Genomic DNA, 25,354 nt, shown 5'->3' with positions numbered 1-25,354 from the left:
TGAGTATAGAATACATACAGTACATGCATACATTTATACAGGTGCCAAAAATAAAATGCCACACACACACACACACACACACACACACACACACACACACACACACACACACACACACACACACACACACACACACACCAGACAGTACTACCATGTGGTTAGTGCTGGCAACACTGGTTGCTCAGGAACCACTTCTTAGCTTCACGGGAGAAACTATTGTAGGTTGGAAGGTTTTTTATATTACTGGGTAACTTATCCCACTCCTTTATTGCTTTAAAGGAGAAAGCAGTCTGGGCGAATACAGACTTCTCAGAGGAACGTTACAGTCCCCTCTCGATGCAGACCTTAGTGCTCTAGTTCTTATCTCAGAGCAGGACTGTACAAAGGTTTGCAATGGTGGAGGGGCAGCATTGTGGAGTATTTTATCAATTAAACGGAGGTCAAAAAGCAGGCCACACACCAAGGACCGATGGCGCCCATCAGGGAGGTATCTGTGAACACCGAGAGGACACCCTCCCCATCAGTGGCGGCTGGTGATCCAAAATTGGGGTGAGGGGGGGTTAGACAGCTGAGAGGGACCTCAGACCCCCTAGGGGGCTCCGGAGGCATCCTCCCCCGGGAAGATTTTTTTAATGTGGATTTATAGTCAATTTTAGCATGAGGGTACATGAGTCTTTGAAAACTCTGCAGGCAAGATGGCCGCCTATACTCCCTTCTTTACCCTGGCAGAATTCCTAGGCCATAACTAACATAACTTGGCCAATAAGTATGTAACATACGAAATAAAACAAACGGCAATGTCTTCATTTGATGTAGAATGCAGAGGATGTAACTGTTTAGTTAAATTCGCATTCCAGGAATATTGTATTTACTGCGCTGCTCCAGATAATGTAGTTGGCTCGCGCGTGTTTCATCCTGGAACCTATGCCTGGAACCCACTCGCTTTGCACCAGAACACAATCGATGTGGGGGTGGAACACGCCAGGATTGGGCAACGCCAACGCCAGTGCCCAGAACTGTCAAATCAGATCATCGACAGAGGCGCTATGGCCCGCCTCCCAGTATTTTCAGTGTATCAGAGATACAGTAGATAGATAGAGAATGCTAGAAATATAGCCAGCCATAAACAACAAACTAACGCTGGTGATCCGTATGGAAACAGTGTTACTCGAAATGGTTAAAAGTTATATAAATTTGGTAATTCAGTGGCGTTTTACTGCTATGTAACATAACTAGCTAGCCGCTAACTTCAGCCACAGTAGGCGATTACACATGATGCATTGCTCTTAAAGGGCTCGCGCCGCGTGAACTACAGTAATAATCACGTAGGTCCTTTCCACCCGCTCCAGCGCTCACGGCCCCTCAAGACCGCTCCGCTCCAGACCGCTCCCCGCTCGATACAGATTTCACCCGCTCGCACTCACCTCTCCACTCCGCTCAAAAGAATAAAAGAGATAAAAAGGCAGAGGTACGGTGGTGCAGTGGTAAGCACTATCGCCTCACAGCTCGAAGGTCGTGGGTTCGATTCCCACCTGGGGACGAGGTGAACGCTGAAGGAATGCGTGCCCGTCCGCATGTCCTCGAGTGCCCACCGCCCGGGTGGGGTCGGCAAAATGGCCTTTCTGTGTGGAGTTTGCATGTTCTCCCCGTGCCTCCCGGGGGTTTCCTTCATATAGGAACCCCCTTCACAAAAACATGCAATATCCTGGTTGCTAATGTGGTTCCTCCTCTGATCGTTAAGGGCGCCTGTTCAGAGGGAGGGGAACTGGTTGGAATAGCGTGAACCTCCCACGTGCTATGTCCTACCGGTGAAGCTTCCTCTGTCAGGTGAAAAGAAGCGGCTGGCTGACTGCCCATGTCTCGGAGGAAGCATGGAGCCAGTCTCGGCTCTCCCCAGATCGGCAGAGGATGGAGTAGCAACCAGGATTGAGAAATCAAAATGAGCACTAATGGGGGATAAAATAGGATAAAAAATCGGGGAAAAAAAAAAAAAAAGGCAGAGTCGGCTGCATGTTCGTTTGTCTTCCTTCTCGTCTCGCAGCAGCTGGCAAGAAAATAGTGGGCGTGCACATAGCCACGCACTGATGCATTCTGTTTCGAACATGTTGTGATCGAAACTGGAGTGGGACTGAGCGGTACTGAGCGAGTGATCGGTGCCGCTCCAACTTTTGCTCCGGTACTGAGCGGGTGATCGGTGCCTCTCCAACTTTCGCTCCGGTACCGCTCTGGTCGCCGCTCCCCGCTCAAGCCAAAATCCCCCCGCTCGCTCCACGCTCTGCTCCGCTCACATGCTCTGGCACGCGCAGATACCACCGTGATGTAACGATGTACCAAATCGCCCATTTATTTGAGGGCACAAAAAAAGCAGGTTTGAACCCATAGAGAGCACTTATGCTGCTGAAATGATAGGGGTTTGTAAAATTGTAACAGATTGGTCTCAAATGTGGAGATTTTGACCAGAATCCTTCACATACCACCCCAAAAGCCATATATATTGGTTGAAAGCTGAGAAAAAGTGTTTTGGGGTAAGTTACACTTTAAGAAGGATAACATGCTCAAGTGACATACTACTGTAGTAGAAAGTGTGGTTTTAGCAGCAGCCAGGGTGAGTTGCAGGATGCTAAGTGAGTAAAGTTACAATAGTTCAGGGTTTCCTCTATATACATTTAGCAGCGGCCCCCGCTGCTTCAAAATAATATGAAATGTCATGAAAACTGTCGTGAAGTGATTGCAGCTACCTTAAAGGATCTCAAATATAAAATAGCTTTGATTTGTTTTTTTGGTCACAGCATTATTCCATTTGTGGTATTTTATAGTTTTGATGTCTTGAAGAAAACTATGGTGTGTCAAACCTTTTGACTTAATGTTAAGAATAACTGAAATATTTAATTTTTGGGGAACCTGGCCAACAAAAGCAGCACAAAGTTACAGATGCTACAAACAGCAGTTACATTAAATAACATTACTTTTATAAAGAAATAAATGGTGAAGTAGGGTGTAGGGTGTAAGCTCGTACCCGATCACTTGCCTGTTGCTGAAGTTTTAAATCCGGTCGGTCAGGTCCAAGCTCCTTTATCCTTTTCTGCAGCATCATGGCTTTCTGACAGAAATGCTTCAGGGCTAACTTGTCCCATGTGTATCCGGTGTCGGGTGTCTCCTGTCACTCATGACAGGATCCGAGCCGTGATTCGCTGCCAACCATGGAGCGCAAGGCAGCTCCGTCCCATCGAAAGTTTGAAACAACGCACATGCAACCAATCACAGGTCAGCCTCAGGCCAGTGAGGCCACCTATACACAGCACAGACATATACAGTACACACTCATTTGACCGTGCCTACCACTGCTAATAAGAGTTCCCAAAACAGACCCGAGTCAGAGTGAGAACGAGTCAGTGAGCTTTACAAACTCATCAGCATCTTCTTCTCCACTCAGGTCCAGAATGTTCCAGGAACTTCACGGCTCCCCGGGGCGTCATCAAGACACCGGGCTTCCCCGAGAAATACCCCAACAACCTGGACTGCACCTTCATGATCTTCGCCCCCAAGATGTCAGAGATCGTGGTGGAGTTTGACAGCTTCGACATGGAGCCGGACACCTCACCGCCACCGGGGGCGCTCTGCCGATACGACTGGCTGGAGATCTGGGACGGATTCCCAGCAGGTGAGGGGGAGGTGTTGGTTTGTGGTTCAGATGGAAAGAGGGGTGAGAGAGAGGGGGGCTTTTCTAAAAACTAAAAATGCTAACTTGCTAACCAAAGTTAACAGTAATTTCTGGTCTAGGTTAGTATTTTGTGCCCCTCGATAAAATATATATTTTTAATACTTGGTTTTGCTACTCTGTCATAACACATACTGTATCGGATAAATGCCACTTGAGAGCAAAAAATCGGAATTGGGTCACTTCTACCTGCAGTCTAAATGCGGCCAGAGATCTAGAGAGAGACAACAGATGTCCAGAAGAGACAGAGATCTAGATAGAGACGAGCCAAGTGAAGGGGAGACAGCTAGCAGGTGGAGAGGGGATGGAATGATGGTGGTTAAGCAGAAAGCACGGAGGATAGAAAACGCAAAGCGAAAGACAAGAAGCAGATGTGGGATGAAGCTGGGGTGAGTAATGGGAGCGAGGACAAATATTTATTTATGTTAAAATATCTGCACCCAAAGCTATCGCTGGAGTATTTTTCACTTCTCAGTAGTTTCATATCAGTGCCTGGTGTCTATGCAACACTTCCCGAAAGGTCTCAGTAGTAAATTGTTGATGAATATTTTTAGCTGGTCCATGACTAGTGGCACCAGCTCTACATAATGCAAATATCTGTCACTGAGTCGCTGAGTGATGAAGTTCCACCATTGGTCGGCTGGAGAGATTGGTCAGCTCTGCTGCTGATCATGCTGATCATAGATGTAATAAAAAATTGGGTCAGACCCAATAACCCCACCCGCATCCACAACCTCCAAAGCAGCAAACCTAATAGGTTCACTATTGTTTTGTTTGTTTGTTTGTTTGTTTGTTTGTTTGTTTTAAAATTTTGGGAGATTAGCAAAACTATACATTTTCAAAATCTTCAAAGCAGGGTGAGTCAGAAAATCAATTTTGGCAATTACACGGACACTTGCATTTTGGATTTTCAAAGATGGCCACCATAAAATACATACTTTGCACACATTCTCCGCTTCCAGTCAAGAAACTTAAATATGCTAATTGTAGCGAAGCTTTTGGGCTTGCTGGGGGCAAAGCTTCTGGGCTTGCCTCGTGAAGTGTGCTGGATCGTGCATGAGGGCTCACGCGCTCTGATCGGTCAGAATCACGGGGATGGAGATAGGGGCCGACTGGTCGGTCCTGGGACGCGGTTGAAATACCACTGGTATGACTGGGTGTAAGGCAGTCTGTCGCCAGGGCCTGGCCGGTTGTGAGATGGCTAGGATTCAGATTCGGGTCCGGGTTTGGTTTCGCTAATGGTTGACATTATTAGGGTGTAGAGGTATGGAATCTCTGGAATCTCGAAGGAACCAAGCAGGAATCTCTCGGATGTGTTGTAGCGTCACGGAACACTGTGTTTATATGGTCGCGTTCCGGTGTATGACATCACGTCATTGGTGATGTCACAACGTTCGAGGGAACTATGACATCATCGGTGCTATGTCTGACATCGCCGATGACCTCACAGGTGAACTCTATGCTATGACATCATTGTCATCGTTGATGATGTCATCATCATTACGTCCTTGGCGCGCCGGCTGGTAGGCATCGACTGCCCCAAGAACAGGCCTGACGGTGGGCCATTATGGACCGTTTCTACAGCCGCTCCCAGATTCCTGTGGGGAATCTGTATTCTTCCAGAAATGGCCGGAATGGCCCTCCAGTCCCACCTGGTATAGGCAGGGCTTGGTTGATTATTCTGGGAGTGAGGGGGGCTGTGGTCCGCCTGGCCACCAGCCGGGTGTAGGCACGGGTCCGCGCGCCGTTGTCCAGTCCCGTACATCACAAGAGCCAAGATTTGGTGACTGTCCTCGTTGGCCAGGGTGTGTGTGGGATCCTACTGCAGTAGCGAGCTGTAATGGCCTCTGGGGGCTTGAGTTTCCAGTTGAGGAAACTCAGCGGCGTGAGGTCAGCGCGGGAGCCGCTCAGGAGCCAGGGGTCTACCCATCCTACCCATCCTACCCAGCTACTGCGGTAGTGAGGAGCCTCTGGTTCTGGTGGCTTGAGTTTCCAGTCGAGGAACCTCAGAGGCGTAGGGTCGGTGAGGAAGCAGTTTGTCTGCCCTCGTTGGAGGGAGGCCTCTGCCCCTAGTGTCTCGTTGGCCGCCCCGTGGAGCGCCGGTGTGGGATCCTCACTGAGGGCACCGACGGTCGTGCACTCCTCCGGCAGGGGGGGGGCCGACCTGAGGCCACCGTAACTTGGCTTCAGCTCCCCGCTCTTATCCGCGGTCGTGTGGAGTCGGGGTGTCTTTGGCCAGCGATCCGGGCTGAGAAGGGGGAAGGGGGATCCGCAATCCCGACTGCTGGTGGTGAGTGCGGGAAGAGGCCTTCCCCACGCAGTGTCGACCACAACAGCTACCTGTGATTGCGGTGGGTCGTCCTCCCACTCTTCCCAGGCCTGCAGCAGTGTCTCGGGTAGGACTGGATCATCCCAGCCTGGTTCCCATTTCCATCGGTGCTGTATGAGCAGGATAAGATGGATCCTCCCGAACTGATGGAGGGGCAAATTCCTCGGGCGGGATTCCAGCTGCAGGGCGGTGATGGGGTAAGGTTGCTCGCCTAGACCAAGGTTCGGTTCCGTAAAGGCTCTCTTGGTGCAATAGGTCTGCTCTGGGCAAATTGCCGGCGAGACGATGAGGGAGACGGCCGCCCCGTGAAGCATCTGGGGCTCCTGCCTCGCCGTCCGCAAAGGTATGTCCACTTGCTCCACTTGCTTGGACTTCTTGGCCTCCCTAGAGGTCTTGGCTGGAGTTGTCTCCATGAGCCCGGGCAGGGCCAGGAGGTGAATTCTGGGAATAGGTAGTTGAGATGGCTGGCCCCACCCTCTATGGGGGTCCCAGCTGTCGTGTCCAGCTATCTTGTGGGAATGATTGACGCCGTCCGGCTGGCTGTGCCCTGTGCTGTTGGTCCCAACGTTCGCCGTGCCTACCTGAGTGTGGGGTATCGCAGTGGCGGGGTCGGCCGCCCCATTGCACTGTATCGCATGCTCAGGGTCGGCGACCTCTGTCCTAGGTGGGAGTGTTGGTGGCATTGGCACTGGAACAGTGGGTTCCGTAGTTTGGGTCGTTGGCTCTGGAGCCGCCGTGCTGACCTGACCCTGGTCGTGGGAGGTGAGAGGCACAGGTGGAACTGCCGGGTCCCCGGCAAGCAGACAGGCGCGAGGCCGGGCTGCTACGTGCTCCTGCTCGACTTGCAGCCGGGCACAAACCCGGGCCTCGTGGTGGGCCAGCTCAGCTTGCCGCAGGTGTCGGCTTCTCTCCAGGCGGTGGGTGATCCGCTCTCTAGCTTGGAGGGCCTCCTCTTGGGCCTGTTGGGCCTCTGCTTGGACCCGTTCTCGGGCCCGCCTCGCCGCTCTGGTTTGCTCATTCAGCCGGTCGTACTCCGCATCGGCTTCCTCCTCCTCCGCGTGTTGGCAGCGAAGGCTCTCGGTCGCCAATCGTGTCATGTATTCCTCGTAAGCTGCCGCTTGGGCTGGGGAATACGCGTGGGCGCGTACGGTTGACCGTGAGCTGGCGCTAGAGTGTCGCGATGCACTATGGTGACTGCAGTAACTGCTGGCGCTATGATAGTGAGAGTGACTGGGGCTCCTCGACCGAGGCTCTGCTCGGGAAGAGGGCCAGACCCCTTGGTACCGGGCTGACCCATACCGGCCTGGGGTCTCCGGGTCATAGGCGAGGGCCTGGGCCGAAGATATTCCGTCATGATGGCTTGCGCCCTGATGATGGTGACTCCTGCGCCCGCTGGGGCTGCGGGGTACATGGGCGTCTCTGTCGTCATAGGTCAAGCCTCCATGACCTGACCTGTCCCGGTTTGACTGGTGGCCAGCTTGATGGGACCTGCCAGTGCGTTGGGATTCCTTGAAGTATTCAGTGCTGTCCTGGTTGGTCTCCCTTTGGCGCACGATCGTAGCATCAAACTTAGCCTTTTCTCGAGCTAGGAGATCGGCCCTTGTCTGGTCTGCCTGAGCAGGGAGTCAGTGGTGGCTGCGGATGAGTTCCTGCCCCTGGTGGATCTTCTGGTGGGAGTGTAGGGGGTCTTGCCCTTTAGTACTACTCCGAACCCTGGATACTCTGCGGTATCCAGATTCGATCTGGTGGGGGAAGGGTTGCTCCTCTGGTCGGTGGGGTGCCATTACCAGAGCGAGCTCACCTGACTCCTGCTCCATCTCTGAGCGTCGCAAGTCCTCTGATCCGGCTCGAAGGACCAAATTGTAGCGAAGCTTTTGGGCTTGCTGGGGGCAAAGCTTCTGGGCTTGCCTCGTGAAGTGTGCTGGATCGTGCATGAGGGCTCACGCGCTCTGATCGGTCAGAATCACGGGGATGGAGATAGGGGCCGACTCGTCGGTCCTGGGACGCGGTTGAAATACCACTGGTATGACTGGGTGTAAGGCAGTCTGTCGCCAGGGCCTGGCCGGTTGTGAGATGGCTTGGATTCAGTTCGGGTCCGGGTTTGGTTTCGCTAATGGTTGACATTATTAGGGTGTAGAGGTATGGAATCTCTGGAATCTCGAAGGAACCAAGCAGGAATCTCTCGGATGTGTTGTAGCGTCACGGAACACTGTGTTTATATGGTTGCGTTCCGGTGTATGACATCACGTCATTGGTGATGTCACAACGTTCGAGGGAACTATGACATCATCGGTGCTATGTCTGACATCGCCGATGACCTCACAGGTGAACTCTATGCTATGACATCATTGTCATCGTTGATGATGTCATCATCATTACGTCCTTGGCGCGCCGGCTGGTAGGCATCGACTGCCCCAAGAACAGGCCTGACGGTGGGCCATTATGGACCGTTTCTACACTAATCCTATGTTTTGTTTTCTGGGTCAAGGAATCTGTCATGTCAGCATGTCTATATCAGTGGTTTTCAAAGTGGGGACCACTAGGGGAGCCTCAACAAATTTATGGAAATGCTTAAAAAAACATATTTATAGGAAAGGAAATAATTCAGTTATATTTTTTAATACAACAGTATATAATATACTTTTCATTATGTTTCATAATTATATTTAGTGTAGTGTTAACAAATTTGAATCTTTCCTTCCACATAAAAATCTAATTTTTCCCCCAATATTTTATTTTCAGATTTTTTTAACAATACACAAACAAAACAAACAAACAAGCTCAGTCACAGGAAAAAATAAATAAATAATATATACACACATACAGTACGATGCTCGATATTGCAACATGGTGCCACCAGCTCCACAAGGTGCTTACCGGTATGTGCTTGTAAGGGATATTGTGCATGGGAACCCACGCAAGGGGTCCATGAAAAACCAGCCATGCAAATCACCCGTCGCCCCTAACCTCATCAATGTAAGTTAAAAACGGGTCCAAAATAGTTGAGAATTTTCTAAGTGAGTTGGTCCTCAGGAACCTAAGTTTCTCCATCGGTATGACAGAGGTCATGTCCGTCAACCATAATTGAAAAGAAGGTGAAGAGGGGGATTTCCATTCCTGCAGAATTAGTTTTTTGGCAACAGTTGTCCCCCGCGTCAGAGACTGTTGCACAGCTGTAGGGCAGTTCTGAGAGGACTCGGAGCAGTCGAAGATGGCGAGTTCTGCCTCCGGCTCAAGGGTTATTTTGTAGGCCTTAGAGTCAGTCGTCATCACATTCATTGTCATTCTCCCCTGGTGTGGGTAAAATAGTATTCTGACTCTGGAACAATGTTTATAATGGAAAACAGAAAAGAAAAAGGATTTGAGATACACATGTAATTATTAGGTTATTACATTAACAAAATGAAGGAAATATATTCTGAGTTTGTATGGGAATCATTTTTGACATTTTCAATAGTATTCTCAATGGGTTTTTAAAGACATCTTGCAATAGGGGGGCCGCGGCCAAAAGCTAATGCTATTTTGGGGGCCTTGGCATGGGAAAGTTTGGGAACCCCTGGTCTATGTAACCCATGGTAAGGGCTTGTCCAGGGGTGGAAGCGGGATTTAACCACAACACCAAGTGTGCTAGCTCCCTTGGCGGAACTGGTTAATGGGCCTTTATACTGGGAAGTGAGTCTAACGGCTGGATCCCACCTGGAACGTCACGTACGCGTTGCGGCTCCGATGCGGTCGTCGGAGTTGCTCGCGAGCATTTCCCCCCCCCCCCGATTTTTTATCCCATTTTAACCCCCATTAGTGCTCATTTGATTTCTCAATCCTGGTTGCTACTCCATCCTCTGCCGATCTGGGGAGAGCCGAGACTGGCTCCATGCTTCCTCCGAGACATGGGCAGTCAGCCAGCTGCTTCTTTTCACCTGACAGAGGAAGCTTCACCGGTAGGACATAGCACGTGGGAGGTTCACGCTATTCCAACCAGTTCCCCTCCCTCTGAACAGGCGCCCTTAACGATCAGAGGAGGAACCACATTAGCAACCAGGATATTGCATGTTTTTGTGAAGGGGGTTCCTATATGAAGGAAACCCCCGGGAGGCACGGGGAGAACATGCAAACTCCACACAGAAAGGCCCTTTTGCCGACCCCACCCGGGCGGTGGGCACTCGAGGACATGCGGACGGGCACGCATTCCTTGTCCCCAGGTGGGAATCGAACCCACGACCTTCGAGCTGTGAGGCGATAGTGCTTACCACTGCACCACCGTACCTCCCTGCTCGCGAGCATTTTAATCAACGCGTGTGATCCCACCAGGCACGCAACGGCGCGTATCAGAAGCGGCCCAGAAGCGGCTCGGCGCCCCGCTCCGCTAAAGATACGCGGCAGTTCTATTTTTCACGGATGACGCCTGGAAGCTGCGTCAAGCTGCAAAGAGCAGATCATTCAGCCCGGAAGTCAGACACAGCAACTGCACGAGAATCCGGTTGATTTTCATAATAAAACACCGTCTGCAGACCCAATACCGACTCCTTCTCCTCCCCCCCCCCCCTCCCCCTGAGTTCTCCTCCTGCTAACAGGCACTGTATGACAAATAAAGAAATAATTTCAGCCTACTTACCCATGGTAGAAGCACAACAATCAAGGGAAAATTACCAAATCAAAAGCAAGTCAACGACAGACTGTGTTGTTTGTGTGTTGTGCTCTTTAAATCCACCACCCCATTGTACACACAGAATCGCGTAATCTCGTAAATCCTGCGCGATCTTGTATCCAGCTGCAGGCAGCGCTCGGAAGCGCTCCGCTTCTGAAATGTGTGCGGTGGGACATGCCGACGTGCAGAGGACGGAGCAAAGCCGCGGCGCAGCCGGACCGCTGCGCAGACGGGCCTAGTGTGACCAAGGTGTAAGCAACAACTCGCTACCACTCGGGACTCACATTCACTCGGTTACACTCACCCCCCTAAACTCACTCCACAGCCACTGGGCATCTGGGTCACAGCACCAGTGTAACCTGTGTTATGTTGACAGTCTGCACAGCAACCAATGATAAAGGAGAATTCCTGTTTTTTACACGCCGGACCTTATTTCCAGCTTAAAATATGATGTTTTACTCACCCAGAGAACTTTGATTTAATTCTGATCGCCAAAAAATATATTCACGTCAGAGTAGAGTCCTGGAACTGGCCAAAACGGGCGAACGGGGCATACGTATTACACACTGCAAGTAACGTAAGTAACGAGGCTGCCCAAAGCTGCCCGAGGCAGCCCGGAGGAGACTAGACAGATTCACGTTCACGTTTTTGGACGAGATATTATGAGGATATGATCTGCTACATTGCAGAAAATACGTTACTTGCGGTGTGTAATACGTATGCCCCGTTTGCCCGTTTGGGCCAGTTCCAGGACTCTACTCGGACCTGAATATCTTTTTTGCCGATCAGAATGAAACCAAAGTTCTCTAGGTCAGTAAAACATCATATTTTAGGCTGGAAATAATGTCTGGGGTGTAAAAAACAGGAATTCTTCTTTAGGGGCTTACCCAGGGGTGGAGGCAGGATTCAATCCCACAATCTCCTGCTTGCAAAGCGCATGTGCTAACCACAATGCGAAGATGGCTATAGCTCCCTTGGTGGAGCTGGTTAAGGGGCCTTTATACTGGGGAGTGAGTTTAACCAACAACTCACTACCACTCCATATCCATACTGTTTATGAGGAGGTTGAATTGATTTAAGTCAAGTTAAGAATTAAGTTCAAGTATATTAAGTTAAGTTTCTGTTTTCAGAAAACTCAGAAACAAAGTCTGATGGCCTCTGGTGGCCAGGAGTGGCATGGCATCACGCACTGATGACAACATGACAGAAGCTCTTTTCCCCAACAAAAAAACACTTGAGTCGACAGAACACAAGAGTTGATGCAGCAGCCCCGGCTACAGCCCACTAGAGGGGGCGTTGGAATTCCAGGAGGGGGGACAACGTAACGCACTATTCCAAGCTTAAAAAACATGAGCAGACCAGTTGCCTTATGGGCATCAAGTCAGCCGTTTTACTCGCGATTACAGACCCGTCTATGCCATGCTATGCTATGCTCTTCCAAAAAGCCTCTCCTCTTTGAGATCATTACAGACATGTAGACAAACACTGCCACCAAGTGCCAGCTTTACAATAATAGGCCGTATAGGTATTAGACAAACTATAAACACACTAACACAGCCACCACCAAGTATGTGCCTGCTTTAACGCTCCTTTTCAACAATTATAGACAGTATAGTCTGTCTACAGACACAGCCACAAAGTGCCTGCTTACCAATATTTAAATTAAATAGATTCATAACAACAATAACAGCGTGTGTACCAGCAGCACAAACATCAAACAACAATGCAAATAGAATAACCAGCCTCTTACCTGTAGTAGTCTAGTAGAGCTGCAGTCTTCTCTTTGAGGAGGAGTGAACGCTTTAGAATACAGCCCACAAATAAGCATGTAGTTATAGTATAACTACGGGGTACAAGGAGTGTAGTTATAGTATAACTACGGGGTACAAGGAGTGAATTTAAACTTTATAGAGAGTAACAAGATCTGTAGTTATAGTATAACTACGGCGTACAAGGAGTGTAGTTATAGTATAACTACGGGGTACAAGGAGTGAATTTAGACTTTAACTAGAGGGCAACAAGATCTGTACTTATAGTATAACTACAGGGTACCACACTGTAGTTATAGTATAACTACGTATAACTACATATTTATACTATAACTACAGTCCTTGTACCCCGTAGTTAGACTATAACTACACTCCTTGTACCCTGTAGTTATACTATAACTACACTCCTTGTACCATTTTCTAATGTCCATGGCGAAATAACTAAAAAAAGTGCGGATATGGGTCTCTTCTCTAGCGGTCTCTAGTAGCCTAGTCAACTACAAGTGTTGTATCAGCTCGGCCGTGGGATGCGGTTTCCCCCGAGGCCGGAGCCAACACATAATGTCCTGCCCTACTCTGCCTCTGATTGGCTTACCCTGATATTTTACCCTAACCTAACCAATCGCTGTAATCCTCATGCTACATGGCTCTGCCTCATGCGTACACACAACCAATCATCGCTCCCCATGCCTAAACCCAACCCAATCCCAGGTGGGGAAAGAAAATCTACCTTCACCATCCTGGGAAAACCTTCGCTCTCCTGGGAAAACAAACAAAACAAACAAAAAAAGAGTAAACGGACCACGTCTTGACTGAGGGGTCTGGGTGAGGGGGCGATGCCCCCCCACGGCCCCTCGTGACGCCGGTTCTGTGATGCAGTCTATATGAAGTCACAACACATTTCCCACGACGAGTGGACAAGAAAAGCAAAGTAAATAAACAAATTGTTGTGCTTCCTTATTTGGATTAAATTCAGCTGTATAAGATAAAATATTAATAATTTTAAATTATCAATATTTTATTAATTAGTAATTATCAAATGTCTTTATCCTTAACCCATTTAATCCCAATTTTTTCTCAGACATGAAAATATCCGAATCATGTGTCATTAGTAACCCTTTGAAATAATCAACCATCATTTTTTGAAATGTTCATGGAAAAGTAGGTGAAAAGGTGAGTTTTATGGTCGGCAACAATTGTGACCGGTGGGATAACAGTGCATCTAATGTGTATACTGAATTAACATATGCCTCCCATGCAGTCATCAAAATTCTTATCCCAGCCCAGCTATTAACAGATGGCGGGGCTGTCTTGGAGGGTGGGGGCTCTGTGCTAGAGGGTGGAGCCTATGTGCTATTGGGCGGAGCTTCGATACTGGAGGGTACCTCCTCTTCCTCCATCACCTCCTCACCAGTGGGGGACTGGAAGCTGCTGTCATCATGCAGCAGTGAGGGGAAGTCCAGCGTGACGTCTCGGGGACTCTGTGGTGTCGACACGGGCCCCTGCTCCATTTCTGTGGCGGCGGCGGCAACACCTCTGTAGCTGCCGGTGCCTCCTGGTTGGTGGGTGAGTTCCTCCTCTGCCTCTGGCTTTCCTCTCCCTGCAGGGCATCATCTACTTCTTCTAGTATGCTTCTTGTAGCACATTCACCCACTGATGGGACTGATGTTTTGGGACTGCTGGTTCTGTTCTCACTCTGGCTCATCCTCCCCTTCCTCCTCGCCACCCTCCACGACTCACCAGGAAGAACTCGACAGTCCTACACCTGGATCATGGACACCACCTGCTTCATCCTCCTCCTCTGGGACTCCTCGCCCTCACCACCTCCCCGACTCTGTCCACCTCCTCCTGGGCTCTGTAATTCCTGGCCCAGTCGATGGACGGGTTTTCACCCAGAAGGTGGAGGTTGGAGTCGCTGCTGGTGAGGATGATGCTGTCCCTGTACAGTGTTAAGGTTGTGTCTCCACTGGGCTGCTGCCTCCTTCACAGTCATCATGATGACCATGATGGAAAAGCACCACCTTATTGAAAATGTTCTCCAAAGATCAGTTCCTGCACACGGCAGCTGTGAGGTGCAGGCTGAACTGCTCAACATGTATGGGATGAAGATCTGCAGGAGAGGAGAGCCTCATGGAAGAAACGCTTCCTCACCATGTTGCTGTCATAGTCATATTTCTTGATTAATCGGTTCTGGCAGCGCTGGATGGTCTTACAGAGCCCTCCATACATTGAGACTCCAGTCATTGGTGAATTATCTACTCAAAGGTGTACAGTGCATCATCCATTTGCTCTCTCAGGAGGAGCTTTGCCCTCTGGATGAACACGGAGGGGCTGGAGACTTCGAAACTCTGCTGCAAACCCTCCAGGCTCAGCTGCTCCACCTTCTCGTAGCAGCTCTGCATCTTCACCAGGTGGAAGGCCAACATACTGATCTTCTCCATGTGCCTCACCACATTCTCCTTGGTGCCTTTGTTGAGGATGTTCTTGCTCATGTCCACCAGCTCCCTGAATAAAGCATGGTAGATCTCGGAGAAGCCCTGGCTGGTCGGCTCAATCATGGCATCCAGGGTGGAGCTGATGTAGGGCTGGATGCTCACCTTCAGCAGCTTCTCTGCCTTGGGGTGGACCACCACTCACATCTTGTTGGTGACATGCTCCTTGGTGGTGATGATCTGGTCCATGTCTGTTCATATGGAGGCCTGCAGCATGGGATGTCCCGCCTCACACCGCTGCACCACAACCTTGTACTGTGTTTGGCCCTGGTGCTGCAACAGGTTGTACACCGTATCATTGATCAGCATCCAGTTCCTCTGCTTCTCGTGCATCTTACCTTTGAGTCAAGGGAGATGAGCTCTCTCAATTTGGGCAAGAGGCCCTACATCACCAGGTTGTATCTGCGACGGTATGCCACATGTCATGTCCCATGGGTGCTGTAGTGCCCATGAGCCTGGCGGTAGAGTCGCACTGCATTGGTGAAGGTCTGAACCAGGTATTTGCAACTTAGATGATAGAGAGGGCCACACAAAAAAAATCCTTGCTACCACAGGGCCAGGTTGTGACGGTGCACTTCCACCAGTAGCCTACTGTAACACCATCACTCCCAATTATTGCTACTAATTAGATGAAAAGGACTGGTAATCAAAGTTTATTATACCAACATTTATATTTGTCATACTAAAATTTAGTAATTCTTCCATTCTGATGACACCAGAAACTTAGCTCTAGCTTTAACAGCCCACTACAGCAATTTGATGGGGTACATCACCCAAATATGTCATATTAATCAGATTAGTAATGTTGTATGTGCAATGTGCATTCTGGATATAGTTTGTTACAATAGTGTTAGCTCAAATGCTAACATTAAACAGTATGTGGATGGACAATCCTAACACCATTAGCACCATGTTCTGGGATGTACAGTAAAATAAAAACAGATTTGGGTGGTCTAACCTAACCTAGTCAAAAGCGTCCGACTTGTAAAAAAGATAAGTAAATTGACCCAGGGGCCACACTGAGTGAGGTTGGGGGTCGCATGCAGCCCGCGGGCTGCCAGTTGCCCACCCCTGGACTCTGAACCTTGTTCTCCTGACAAATCATTGTTGGCGTGGCTGACGTACATTTGAAAATCATGACCCATCCCTAATGTATGTGTAAGTATGTTTATACCTAGAGGCACTGTGTTATCCCACCGGTCACTATTGTTGCCGTCAACATGTTTACTCATTCTATGACCACACTGAACAAAGTTGAATAATTGCAAATGCATATATCAACAGTAGACACCTTCAAGATTATGTGTGCCACATTTTTTTTCCCTATCTTTATGTTAACATACTTTAATAACCTTTTCTTTGGGAGCTTTGCTGCAGCCAAGCTCTTCGCCTGGTGCAAGCAGAAGTAAACAGCTCTGGTCATGTGACAATTTACACTAAACATGTGACACTGCACATATTTCATTAATACCCTTTATTCTTTCAATATTTGCTGGAAATGCATTGATACATCATCCAGGAACGTTTTTAGAAACTTATAAGTGAAAAAGTTTTTTACGGTCACTATTGTGACCAGTGGGATTAAATAGGATCAAATCTAGGGGCACCACCTGCTGGTTAACGGCAGGACAGCTGAAAATAATACAATTTGTCTCGCTCTGAAGGATGGTTCATCTAATCCTTACACCAAAGTTTGCCACAAACATGCACAAAATCACACTGAAACAGTTTAATTCAATTAAAAAGCTGACAATATTTATTTACATAAAATAAATGTTTAGGTTGGCATCAAACATCAATAGTATCTCTTGACTATGCTACATATCATGTATTTGCTACAGGAGGGAGAAAGTGTGTGGAATGGATGTGTGTGTGTGTGTGTGTGTGTGTGTGTGTGTGTGTGTGTGTGTGTGTGTGTGTGTGTGTGTGTGTGTGTGTGTGTGTGTGTGTGTGTGTGTGTGTGTGTGTGGTGATTTCTAACGGTGCGTGTGCTTACATCGAGTGGCCCCCAGAGGTCACCAGAGCGCTAGGATGGATGTGTGCGGGTTTGGGTCAGACTCAGATCTTAAGATGGCGGACCGGTTGCGCTCACAACATGGCTGCCTACACAAGACCGTGTGTGTGTGTGTGTGTGTGTGTGTGTGTGGGCACGTGCACGTGCACGTGTGTGTGAGCATGCGTGTACTGGCTACTTCTTGGATTACGGCGCAACTCGCCACCACAACTCGAAGCTGGCTTTTAACCGGTGATGAATTAGCGGTGTTAATCCACTGGCTAAGCCCGCGTTCTTCTAGCAGGGCACAGTACAGTTCAGTGTTTAACGTTAGCAATCAGTAAGGCTCTTCGTGATTCAGAGAGATTCAGATCTGTCTCGGCTGGCAAAGCTGAGATGACTTCGGTCTGCTGGGAGGCGGCGATGCCGGCTTCGGTGTTCAGGAGAGGATCTCAGAGCTAGCTTGCTCTGGGCAGATAGCATTAGCCTGTCTTGTGGCTAAATGCTAATCTTGGGGTTGAGAGAGGGGGGTTTGTTTACTCACTCTCTCTCTGCAGCTTGTTGCCTGGCACACAATGGTATTGTGTTAGGTTCTGAGGAGGATGGGGCTAGCGACTCCTTTTATAGGGCGGCTGCCAGAGTCCGCCTGTGACTGTGGTGAGCCAATCGCATTTTGAGCTTTGGCTTTTGAGGTAGTTCGGTTGCCATGGCTACAATCACAGTTGGCTGGGAGTCAAGCTGTTTTTATTGCTGTTAAACCCAACTGTGGAATGTATGTTGGTGAGCTCCATTTGTTTGTGGGGTTTTGCCACAAAATGTTCATCTGTTGTTGAAAACTGGTCAGAATATTGTCTCCATCTTGGCCCTACAAAATAAACACTTTGCAGACCTGTGAAGAGTGATGGAGCTGATGTTGTTTTTCTCTTTTTTCTCTTTACCTCTCTATCCCTCCTTCCTTCTCTGTCATTCCCTCTCTCCACTCCTCCCTCTCTCCCATGTTATTCCCTCTCTTCCTTCATCACTCCTCCCTTTCCTCCTCCAGTGGGTCCCCACATCGGCAGGTACTGTGGCCAGATGTCGCCCGGACGTGTCATCTCCTACACGGGCATCCTGTCCATGACCATCACCACCGACAACGCCATCGCCAAGGAGGGGTTCTCCGCCAACTACACCGTCCGCGAGAGGAGCCTCCCCCCGGGACACACGCACGAGGGTGAGCATCCAGATTACTGATCCCTTTATTGGGGCAAGCAACCCCACGCAAGAGCACAATCGCAGAGCACATTGGCGCTGTGTGGATCTGGCCCTTTGCACCACTTACAAGCCTTCGGGGAATAAGAATGCCTTTAATGCTATTCTGCAAAATAAAAAAAGAAAGAAAGAAAGAAAGAAAGAAAGAAAGAAAGAAAGAAAGAAAGAAAGAAAGAAAGAAGGAAAGAAAGACAATATGTTTCTGTTGGTGGTTGTTCACCTTAGGGTGTTCACTGGCAGGATACGTTATTGATCAATGATATACTGGTCAATTGTCATCCATCATTTGGTGGCTTTGAGTAATCTTTGAACTCTTACAAATAAAATATATGTGTGTTTGACAGACTTCGCCTGTACGGAGCCTCTGGGCATGGAGTCGGGGGAGATTTTGTCGGAGCAGATCAGAGCCTCATCCCAGTACAACTCTTACTGGTCTCCAGAGCGCTCGCGCCTCAACTACCAGGAGAATGGCTGGATGCCCATCGACGACGCCGTCAGGGAGTGGATCCAGGTCAGTGATGCTCTTTACATTCATGTGTCCTCCTCATCGCACAGAACATGTTAACTAGTGTTCCAGTCTGAATTGAGTTCTAGAATCTTCCACCGCGCAGGTAAATTCTCAGGAAATTGTAGGTCCACAGCACAAAACATTGTAGTGTCACAATAATGGCTCTGCTTTATAGACCAATTACACTGTAGTGGTGGCAGAAAATCAGAGGGCACAAGTGAAACTGAAACTGGAGAGATCGCCAGAATAAGGGAAAATGACATCTTGTGCCATATATACTTTTCCAGGCTTTTCCATTAGGTATAGGCGTTTTAACTTGACATCATAAACATTCTAAATTGCCCATAGCTTACTTCATGTTGCAGTGTTTGCTAATACAATTAGCTGACAGGAAATAAGCTGGGTTTCAAACTGTTCCATAGCAACACAATTCCATGAAAACCGTCTATAGCACGAATCAGCGTGAGGTCACTGCCACCCAAAAATGCGTAACCCCGCGGCACTTAACTAGTATGAGTTGTGCCAAACAAACGTTAATATCTCAAAAAGTAAGCATCACATCGGTTATATTTTGACATTCTGGGTGAGAGCAGAAATAGCTCAAGAGTTTGATGTATAATATGCATGTTGTGTTAAAGTTGTGTGAACTATGTGAACAAAAAAATTGTAAATTGTAAACACGGTCAGCCGGCTAGAGTCAGACGCTCAAACTCAGGCTCCATAGGGTTCCATTGCCGTTGAGACCCAGTGACACGGTTTGTTTACCAAAATGCTGCTCGGCTGATCCCTCGTATATGAAGATGTCCGACCACTGCAACTTTGGCGATTTAGTTGGATGCCAGACCCATCCTGACAGTGAGTATAGGCCAGGCAACCTCACCCCATTGAAAGAGTTATTAGCTCATTTGTGTTATTCCTGTCTGTTGCTGGCAAACCTTGGGGAAAAAAAGCGGGGAAGGGGTCCAGATCTTCCATATTCCTATGCAAGCTGAACCTCTAGCTCCTAATTCCTCGTTGCGTGGCTCGCGAGGAAGGATAAGATGCCTCCAGGCATCTTATCTCTAGATTTGTGTGTCTGTTTGATGGCTGCATCAGGGGCCCCACTGAGAGGATTAGAGGCGTGGCAGGAGGAACTTGGTGTTGAGTTGTCTGAAATTATATGGGACAGGAGTCTGTCTGTGGTCCAACTTTGCTCAATTAACAGCAGACACCAGCTGATCCAATTTAAAGTCATTCACTGTCTACATTATTCCTAGTCTAGGTTGCATAAGATATACCTCTTTGTATCACCGCTATGTGATAGGTGTCAGGTGTTAGACTCTAACACCAGAAAGCATGTGACAGTGTACCCTCTAACTGAGCGTACACTGTCACATGCTTTCAGGTTTTGCCCTACAGTATCCGGATTCTGGGCCAATATATTTGATTGGTACTCTAAGGCCTATAAAATAATCCTGCAACCAGAGGCAGAACTTTCCATCTTCGGCTGCTCGGAATCCTCTGCTCCTCCCTACGGCTCTGCAACAGTCTCTGATGCAGGGAACGACTGTCGCCAAGAGACTCATTCTGAAGGAGTGGAAGTCTCCCTCTCCTCCTTGTTTTCAATTGTGGTTGACGCACATGGTTTCGGTTGTACGTATGTGAAATCTGTACAGATTCAAGTGTGCGGAAATTCCTTTTATATTTGTAACTCTAGTTATTTTTCCAGCACCTTGGCCGAGACTTGGCTGGGTCGAGCGGTGGCCCTCCCTCAGATTTCGGTTGTACGTATGAATTGACTCAGGTTCCTGAGGACCAACTCACTTAACACATTTTCAACTATTTGGGCCCGTTTCTGGCCCACTTGGACGAGGTTAGTGGCGACGGATTACTCGCTCTGCTAATTTCTCATGGGCTTTTTTGGGGGGGACTCTATGCACATCTGCTACAAGCACATGGGCATCTTATGTGGCTGGTGGCACTACATTGTTGATACGTGTTTTTTTTTCATTCTTTTTCCAGGTTTGAGTTTGTTTTTGATGTTCTGAAAAATTGAAAAATAAAGTATTGGGGGGAAAAATCCTGTTATGTGACAAACTCAAAACACATTGTTTTTGTATTGGTTTATTATCGTTGTTCCTCTTCTGCCACAACGCAAATTCCCACGAGTTGGTACATCGGAGAGACATGAAATTAGGTCCAATGACAGATATCGGTGGCCGGTTTCTGCTCAAGAAATATTTTTCAAATCGGCCTGATGGGGGCGCTATAATTAAACCCTAAATTTTCAAACTTTGAAAGGCTAAAAGTTTTTACTTCCATGCTGTTTGTCCAATTGTCAAGCAACTTTTTGTGTTCAGCTGAAGTTGACCCTCAAGAACCGCCTTGAAAGTTTTTGAGATATTTTGAATGTTTTGGAAAACACATTTTTGACATCTCGTCCTAGACCGTCCACCAAAATCACTAGGTAGCATGGACCAAGCTGTACAAGTTGTCTTTTCGGATTTTTGAAATCTACATTAATTTAGAAGATATTCTGGACCCTATAGGGGATATCGCCTATACAGGTGATATCCCCTATTAGCGCTTGCACACCTGTTTATGCGTGCCTAAAGCAGGGAAGATTGCAGTCCGCTGTCCAGGTGTTATGCCGAGTTTTGCACCCCAGGGCCGGCAGCATCCCCACCTCACGGGAGCATATTGTAAAGATTTATACAGAAATGTAACTGTTTAAAAGTTATATAATTGTCTGGTAGACGTGACCTCCCTGATTTCTAAGTTAAAACAGCCCCGAAATATGATGGGGATGCAATTCTCGGCGGGGATGCGGAAAAGTTCACGGCACGTGTCACAGGCGCAAATTAGAGCCGTGCCAAAATCATCTGCGCCCCAAAATGCTTGTGCAAACGGGATTTGGGAGGTCTTAACTACCAGAATTATTCACAGGTGTGGCCAGGCAATGCTGGGCATTACGTCAATCAAAACCAATCAGATTCCCGTCTCGCAATGGCTGTTTGCGCGAGGCATGCAATATGCTGTAATTCTCTCCATGCGTAATAGAGTGTACTCAGTCATGCGAGGACAGAGAGAGCTTATTAACAGATTGTCTTTGGGGCTAGTGGGTAACGTAGGTCCCTGGAGGACAATGTCCTGGCCTGTGTGCAGTGTTGGGCAAGTTACTTTCAAAATGTAACGCTAATATACTACTTTGATTTTGATTGATTTCTTTATTTACGTGTCACTCACCAATGGTGCCCAGCCCGTATGGGCTTATGAGACATCGCCATTTGAGGCAAATTGGAAGACATTCCGTCAAGGCGCTCCTGAGATGTTGCATTACAGAGCTTGGAAATTGGGTGTGTGAGGTCACAGTGACCTTTAACACATTGAGTGCCAGCGACGCCATATGGCGTCATTAGAAATTTACCGTTGAGTGCCAGCGACGCCAAATGGCGTCAGTACCTCCAAATTGTTTTTTTGACGGGGGGGTGTCGATCTAAGCTTCTTACGTCGCCTCTAACAATATTGTAGCTATTGGAGGTCGATAACCTATTTTACAAACCCATTAGGTGGCGACAGCACTCTCCTGATCAGAGAAAAAGGAGCCAAACACACAGAAATAGTCACTGGGGAAAAGGAGTAAATCGCATCGCATCCGTCCGTATGCATCGACGTGCAGAAGCACAACGAGCACAACGCCAGCTGTGCCCAGAGCAGCAGCATCCGCTGTCACAACTCGCACCTCCGTGTACGCTGCAACAGCACATTCGCATAATCAGCCTTATTATTCCGAACTGGAAGCATGCGAGCCCGTGACAAACACACGCGGAACCAAAAAGCTGGGTGTCGCGCACCATTCACTGTGTGTGCGCAGCAAACTCAGCAGAGACTGAGAGCCAACAGACACACCCAGGAGGCGTGTGCAGTTGGGGGGGGGGGGGGGGGGAGCACGCAGAGCAGGCAGAGCAGCATACACTTCACCCAGACAGACCCAGACATCAGAAAATTAGCTTCAGAGTCAGTGATGTGCTTGAAATGTTTAATTTCACAAAAGGCTCATTATCTCAGCTCGTAGAAAAAAAGGGATGTTTTTGCTTCAATCAAGCTATCTTCTCCGGCTCATAACTAAAGAACGGAAAATGGGATCAATAAACTTTTTTTTGCAGGTGATAGAAGAGAGTCTCATCGTTATTTGTGCGTGTTCAGTGTTTACATAGTAATTATTAAAGAAATTATATGACTGTTTTAAAATGCATTGCAGCCTATGTGGCACAGCAAGCAACCTTTTGCCCAAGGGCCGTGGCACTCAAAGTGTTAACTTTGACCACCAAAATGTAATCAGTTCATCCTTGAGTCCAAGTGGATGTATGAGGCAAATTCGAAGAAATTCCATCAAGACATTCCTGAGATATCGCGTTGACAAGCTTGAAAATGGCATTCAAGAGGTCACAGTGACCTTGAAGTTTGACCACCAAAATGTAATCAGTTCATCCTTGAGGCCAAGTTAATGTTTGAGGCAAATTTGATGAAATTCCGTCAAGGCATTCCTGACATATGGCGTTAACAAGCTTGAAAATGGCGTTGGAGAGGTCACAGTGACCTTGACCTTTGACCACGAAAATCTAATCAGTTCATCCTTGAGTCCAAGTCGATGTTTGAGGCAAATTTGATGAAACTCCGTCAAGGCATTTCTGAGATGTTGCGCTAAGCTTGAAAATTGCGTTCGAGAGGGCACAGGGACCTTGGCCTTTGACCTTTGACCACCAAAATCAAATCAGATCATCCTTGAGTCCAAGTCGATGTTTGGGGGAAATTTGATGAAACTCTGTCAAGGCATTTCTGAGATGTTGCGCTAACAAGCTTGAAAATTGCGTCCGAGAGGGCACAGGGACCTTGGCCTTTGACCTTTGACCACCAAAATCAAATCAGATCATCCTTGAGTCCAAGTCGATGTTTGAGGCAAATTTGATTAAATTCCATCAAGGCATTCGTCAGATATCACGTTAACAAGCTGGAAAATGGTGTTTGAGAGGTCACAGTGACCTTGGCCTTTGACCTTTGACCACCAAAATCTAATCAGTTCATCCTTGAGTCCAATTCGATGTTTGAGGCAAATTTGATGCAATTCCGTTAAGGCATTCGTGAGATATCGTGTTAACAAGCTGGAAAATGGCGTTCGAGAGGTGACAGTGACCTTGACCTTTGACAACCAAAATCTAATCAGTTCATCCTTGAGTCCAAGTCGATGTTTGAGACAAGTTTGATTAAATTCCGTCAAGGCATTCCTGAGATATTGCGTTAACAAGCTGGAAAATGGCGTTTGAGAGGTCACAGTGACCTTGACCTTTGACCTTTGACCACCAAAATCTAATCAGATCATCCTTGAGTCTAAGTCAATGTTTGAGGCAAATTTGATGAAAATCCGTCAAGGCGTTCCTCAGATATCGTGTTAACGAACATACGATACGATACGATACGATACGATACGATATACTTTATTGTCAGTTCACACTGAAATTTGTCTTGCAAGACAGCGGCAGTCCCATGCACAAACACATGACAAAGAGAACAAAACCAAAAAATACAAAGATACATACACACATACAGCACACAGAGAGCACTGGTCACTGCTCCACTGACCCTCGGCCATGTTCTTGATTAAGCCTCAGGATCGACTGATGTATAAAGGACTTTCTTAGTCTGACCTTCTTGAAAGTTGGAATTAGGTATCTCCTGCCAGAGGGCAGGAGTTCATATTCTTCATGTAACACATGATTAGTGTTTGAGGCAATATTTCTGGCTAACCTCAATACACTGTTGACATATGTAGACTCAAATAGACTATGCAGTGGTTTACCTACAATTTTTGAACAAATATTCATCTGTCTAAGTAGTTGTGATTTTAAGGTAACAGACAGGCATCCATACCAGGTGGTACTGCAGTACTGTAAAACACTCATAATCACTGAGGTAAAAAATAATAGAAGAATCTGTTTACTAGCACCAAAAGATCTTAATCTTAAGATCTTAACATCGTACGGACGGACGTACGGACGGACGGACAACCCGGATCCATAATGCCTTCGGCCTGGCTATCGCCGGCGGAGGCATACAAATATAGTCTTGTGGTCTTCTGGAGTATGTCTGTGGTCTGTACGTGTACACTTCCGGCGGGAGAACGTACACGGTGGGCGAGGTGATGGTCTGAGAACATACACGGTGGGCGCTGCGATTGGCGCTCCGGCGCTGCAGATAGATGTATCTAAATTGTTGTGCAATTCGACCAAAGGGGGGGCGCTATAAACTGACTTTGAACTGATCATTTTTCATAACCAATTTTGTGATTAGATAATGTGAGCTTGTTAGCTAAACCATAGCATCTGTTCAGCTAACGTTAACCATTAGCTTGTTGTAAACACATCTGACTTGCATAATAGCCAACATTACAGAACTAGTAATGTCTCCATTGACCTGTCCCGGTGTTCACTGTTTTCAGGTGGATCTGGGATTTCTGCGCTTCGTCTCAGCCATCGGGATGCAGGGAGCGATCTCCAAAGAGACCAGGAAGCACTACTTTGTCCGCTCGTACAAAGTGGACGTGAGCTCCAACGGAGAGGACTGGGTCACCGTGAAGGAGGGCTCCAAACAAAAGGTGACGGTAACGAGTGGT

At 47.9% G+C, this 25,354-nt stretch overlaps 1 protein-coding gene and 1 pseudogene across 2 annotated transcripts in view; one reads left to right on the top strand and one right to left on the bottom strand.

Annotated features, from left to right (window-relative positions):
* The window catches only part of LOC310792025 (neuropilin-1a-like), a gene marked incomplete at both ends in the record, with an annotated part of 98,278 nt that overhangs the window by 19,822 nt on the left and 53,102 nt on the right, over positions 1-25,354 (top strand). Inside the window, 4 exons of the mRNA XM_083653707.1 lie at positions 3,434-3,661; positions 17,989-18,159; positions 18,542-18,708; positions 25,181-25,336. Of these exons, the coding sequence (XP_083509833.1) occupies positions 3,434-3,661; positions 17,989-18,159; positions 18,542-18,708; positions 25,181-25,336 (722 nt within the window). The remainder of the gene's footprint in view (positions 1-3,433; positions 3,662-17,988; positions 18,160-18,541; positions 18,709-25,180; positions 25,337-25,354) is intronic.
* LOC310791729 (protein Niban 2 pseudogene) lies at positions 14,250-16,058 on the bottom strand (annotated as a pseudogene). The gene is made up of 2 exons: positions 15,961-16,058; positions 14,250-15,460 (listed from the first exon to the last, which is right to left on the bottom strand). The product of its transcript is annotated as a protein Niban 2 pseudogene (transcript).

Source organism: Poromitra crassiceps (assembly GCF_964638095.1).
Source record: "Poromitra crassiceps genome assembly, chromosome: 17".
Taxonomy (NCBI): domain Eukaryota; kingdom Metazoa; phylum Chordata; class Actinopteri; order Beryciformes; family Melamphaidae; genus Poromitra; species Poromitra crassiceps.
Note: the sequence above shows the minus strand (reverse complement) of the source record. Positions and strands in the feature narration are given on the sequence as shown.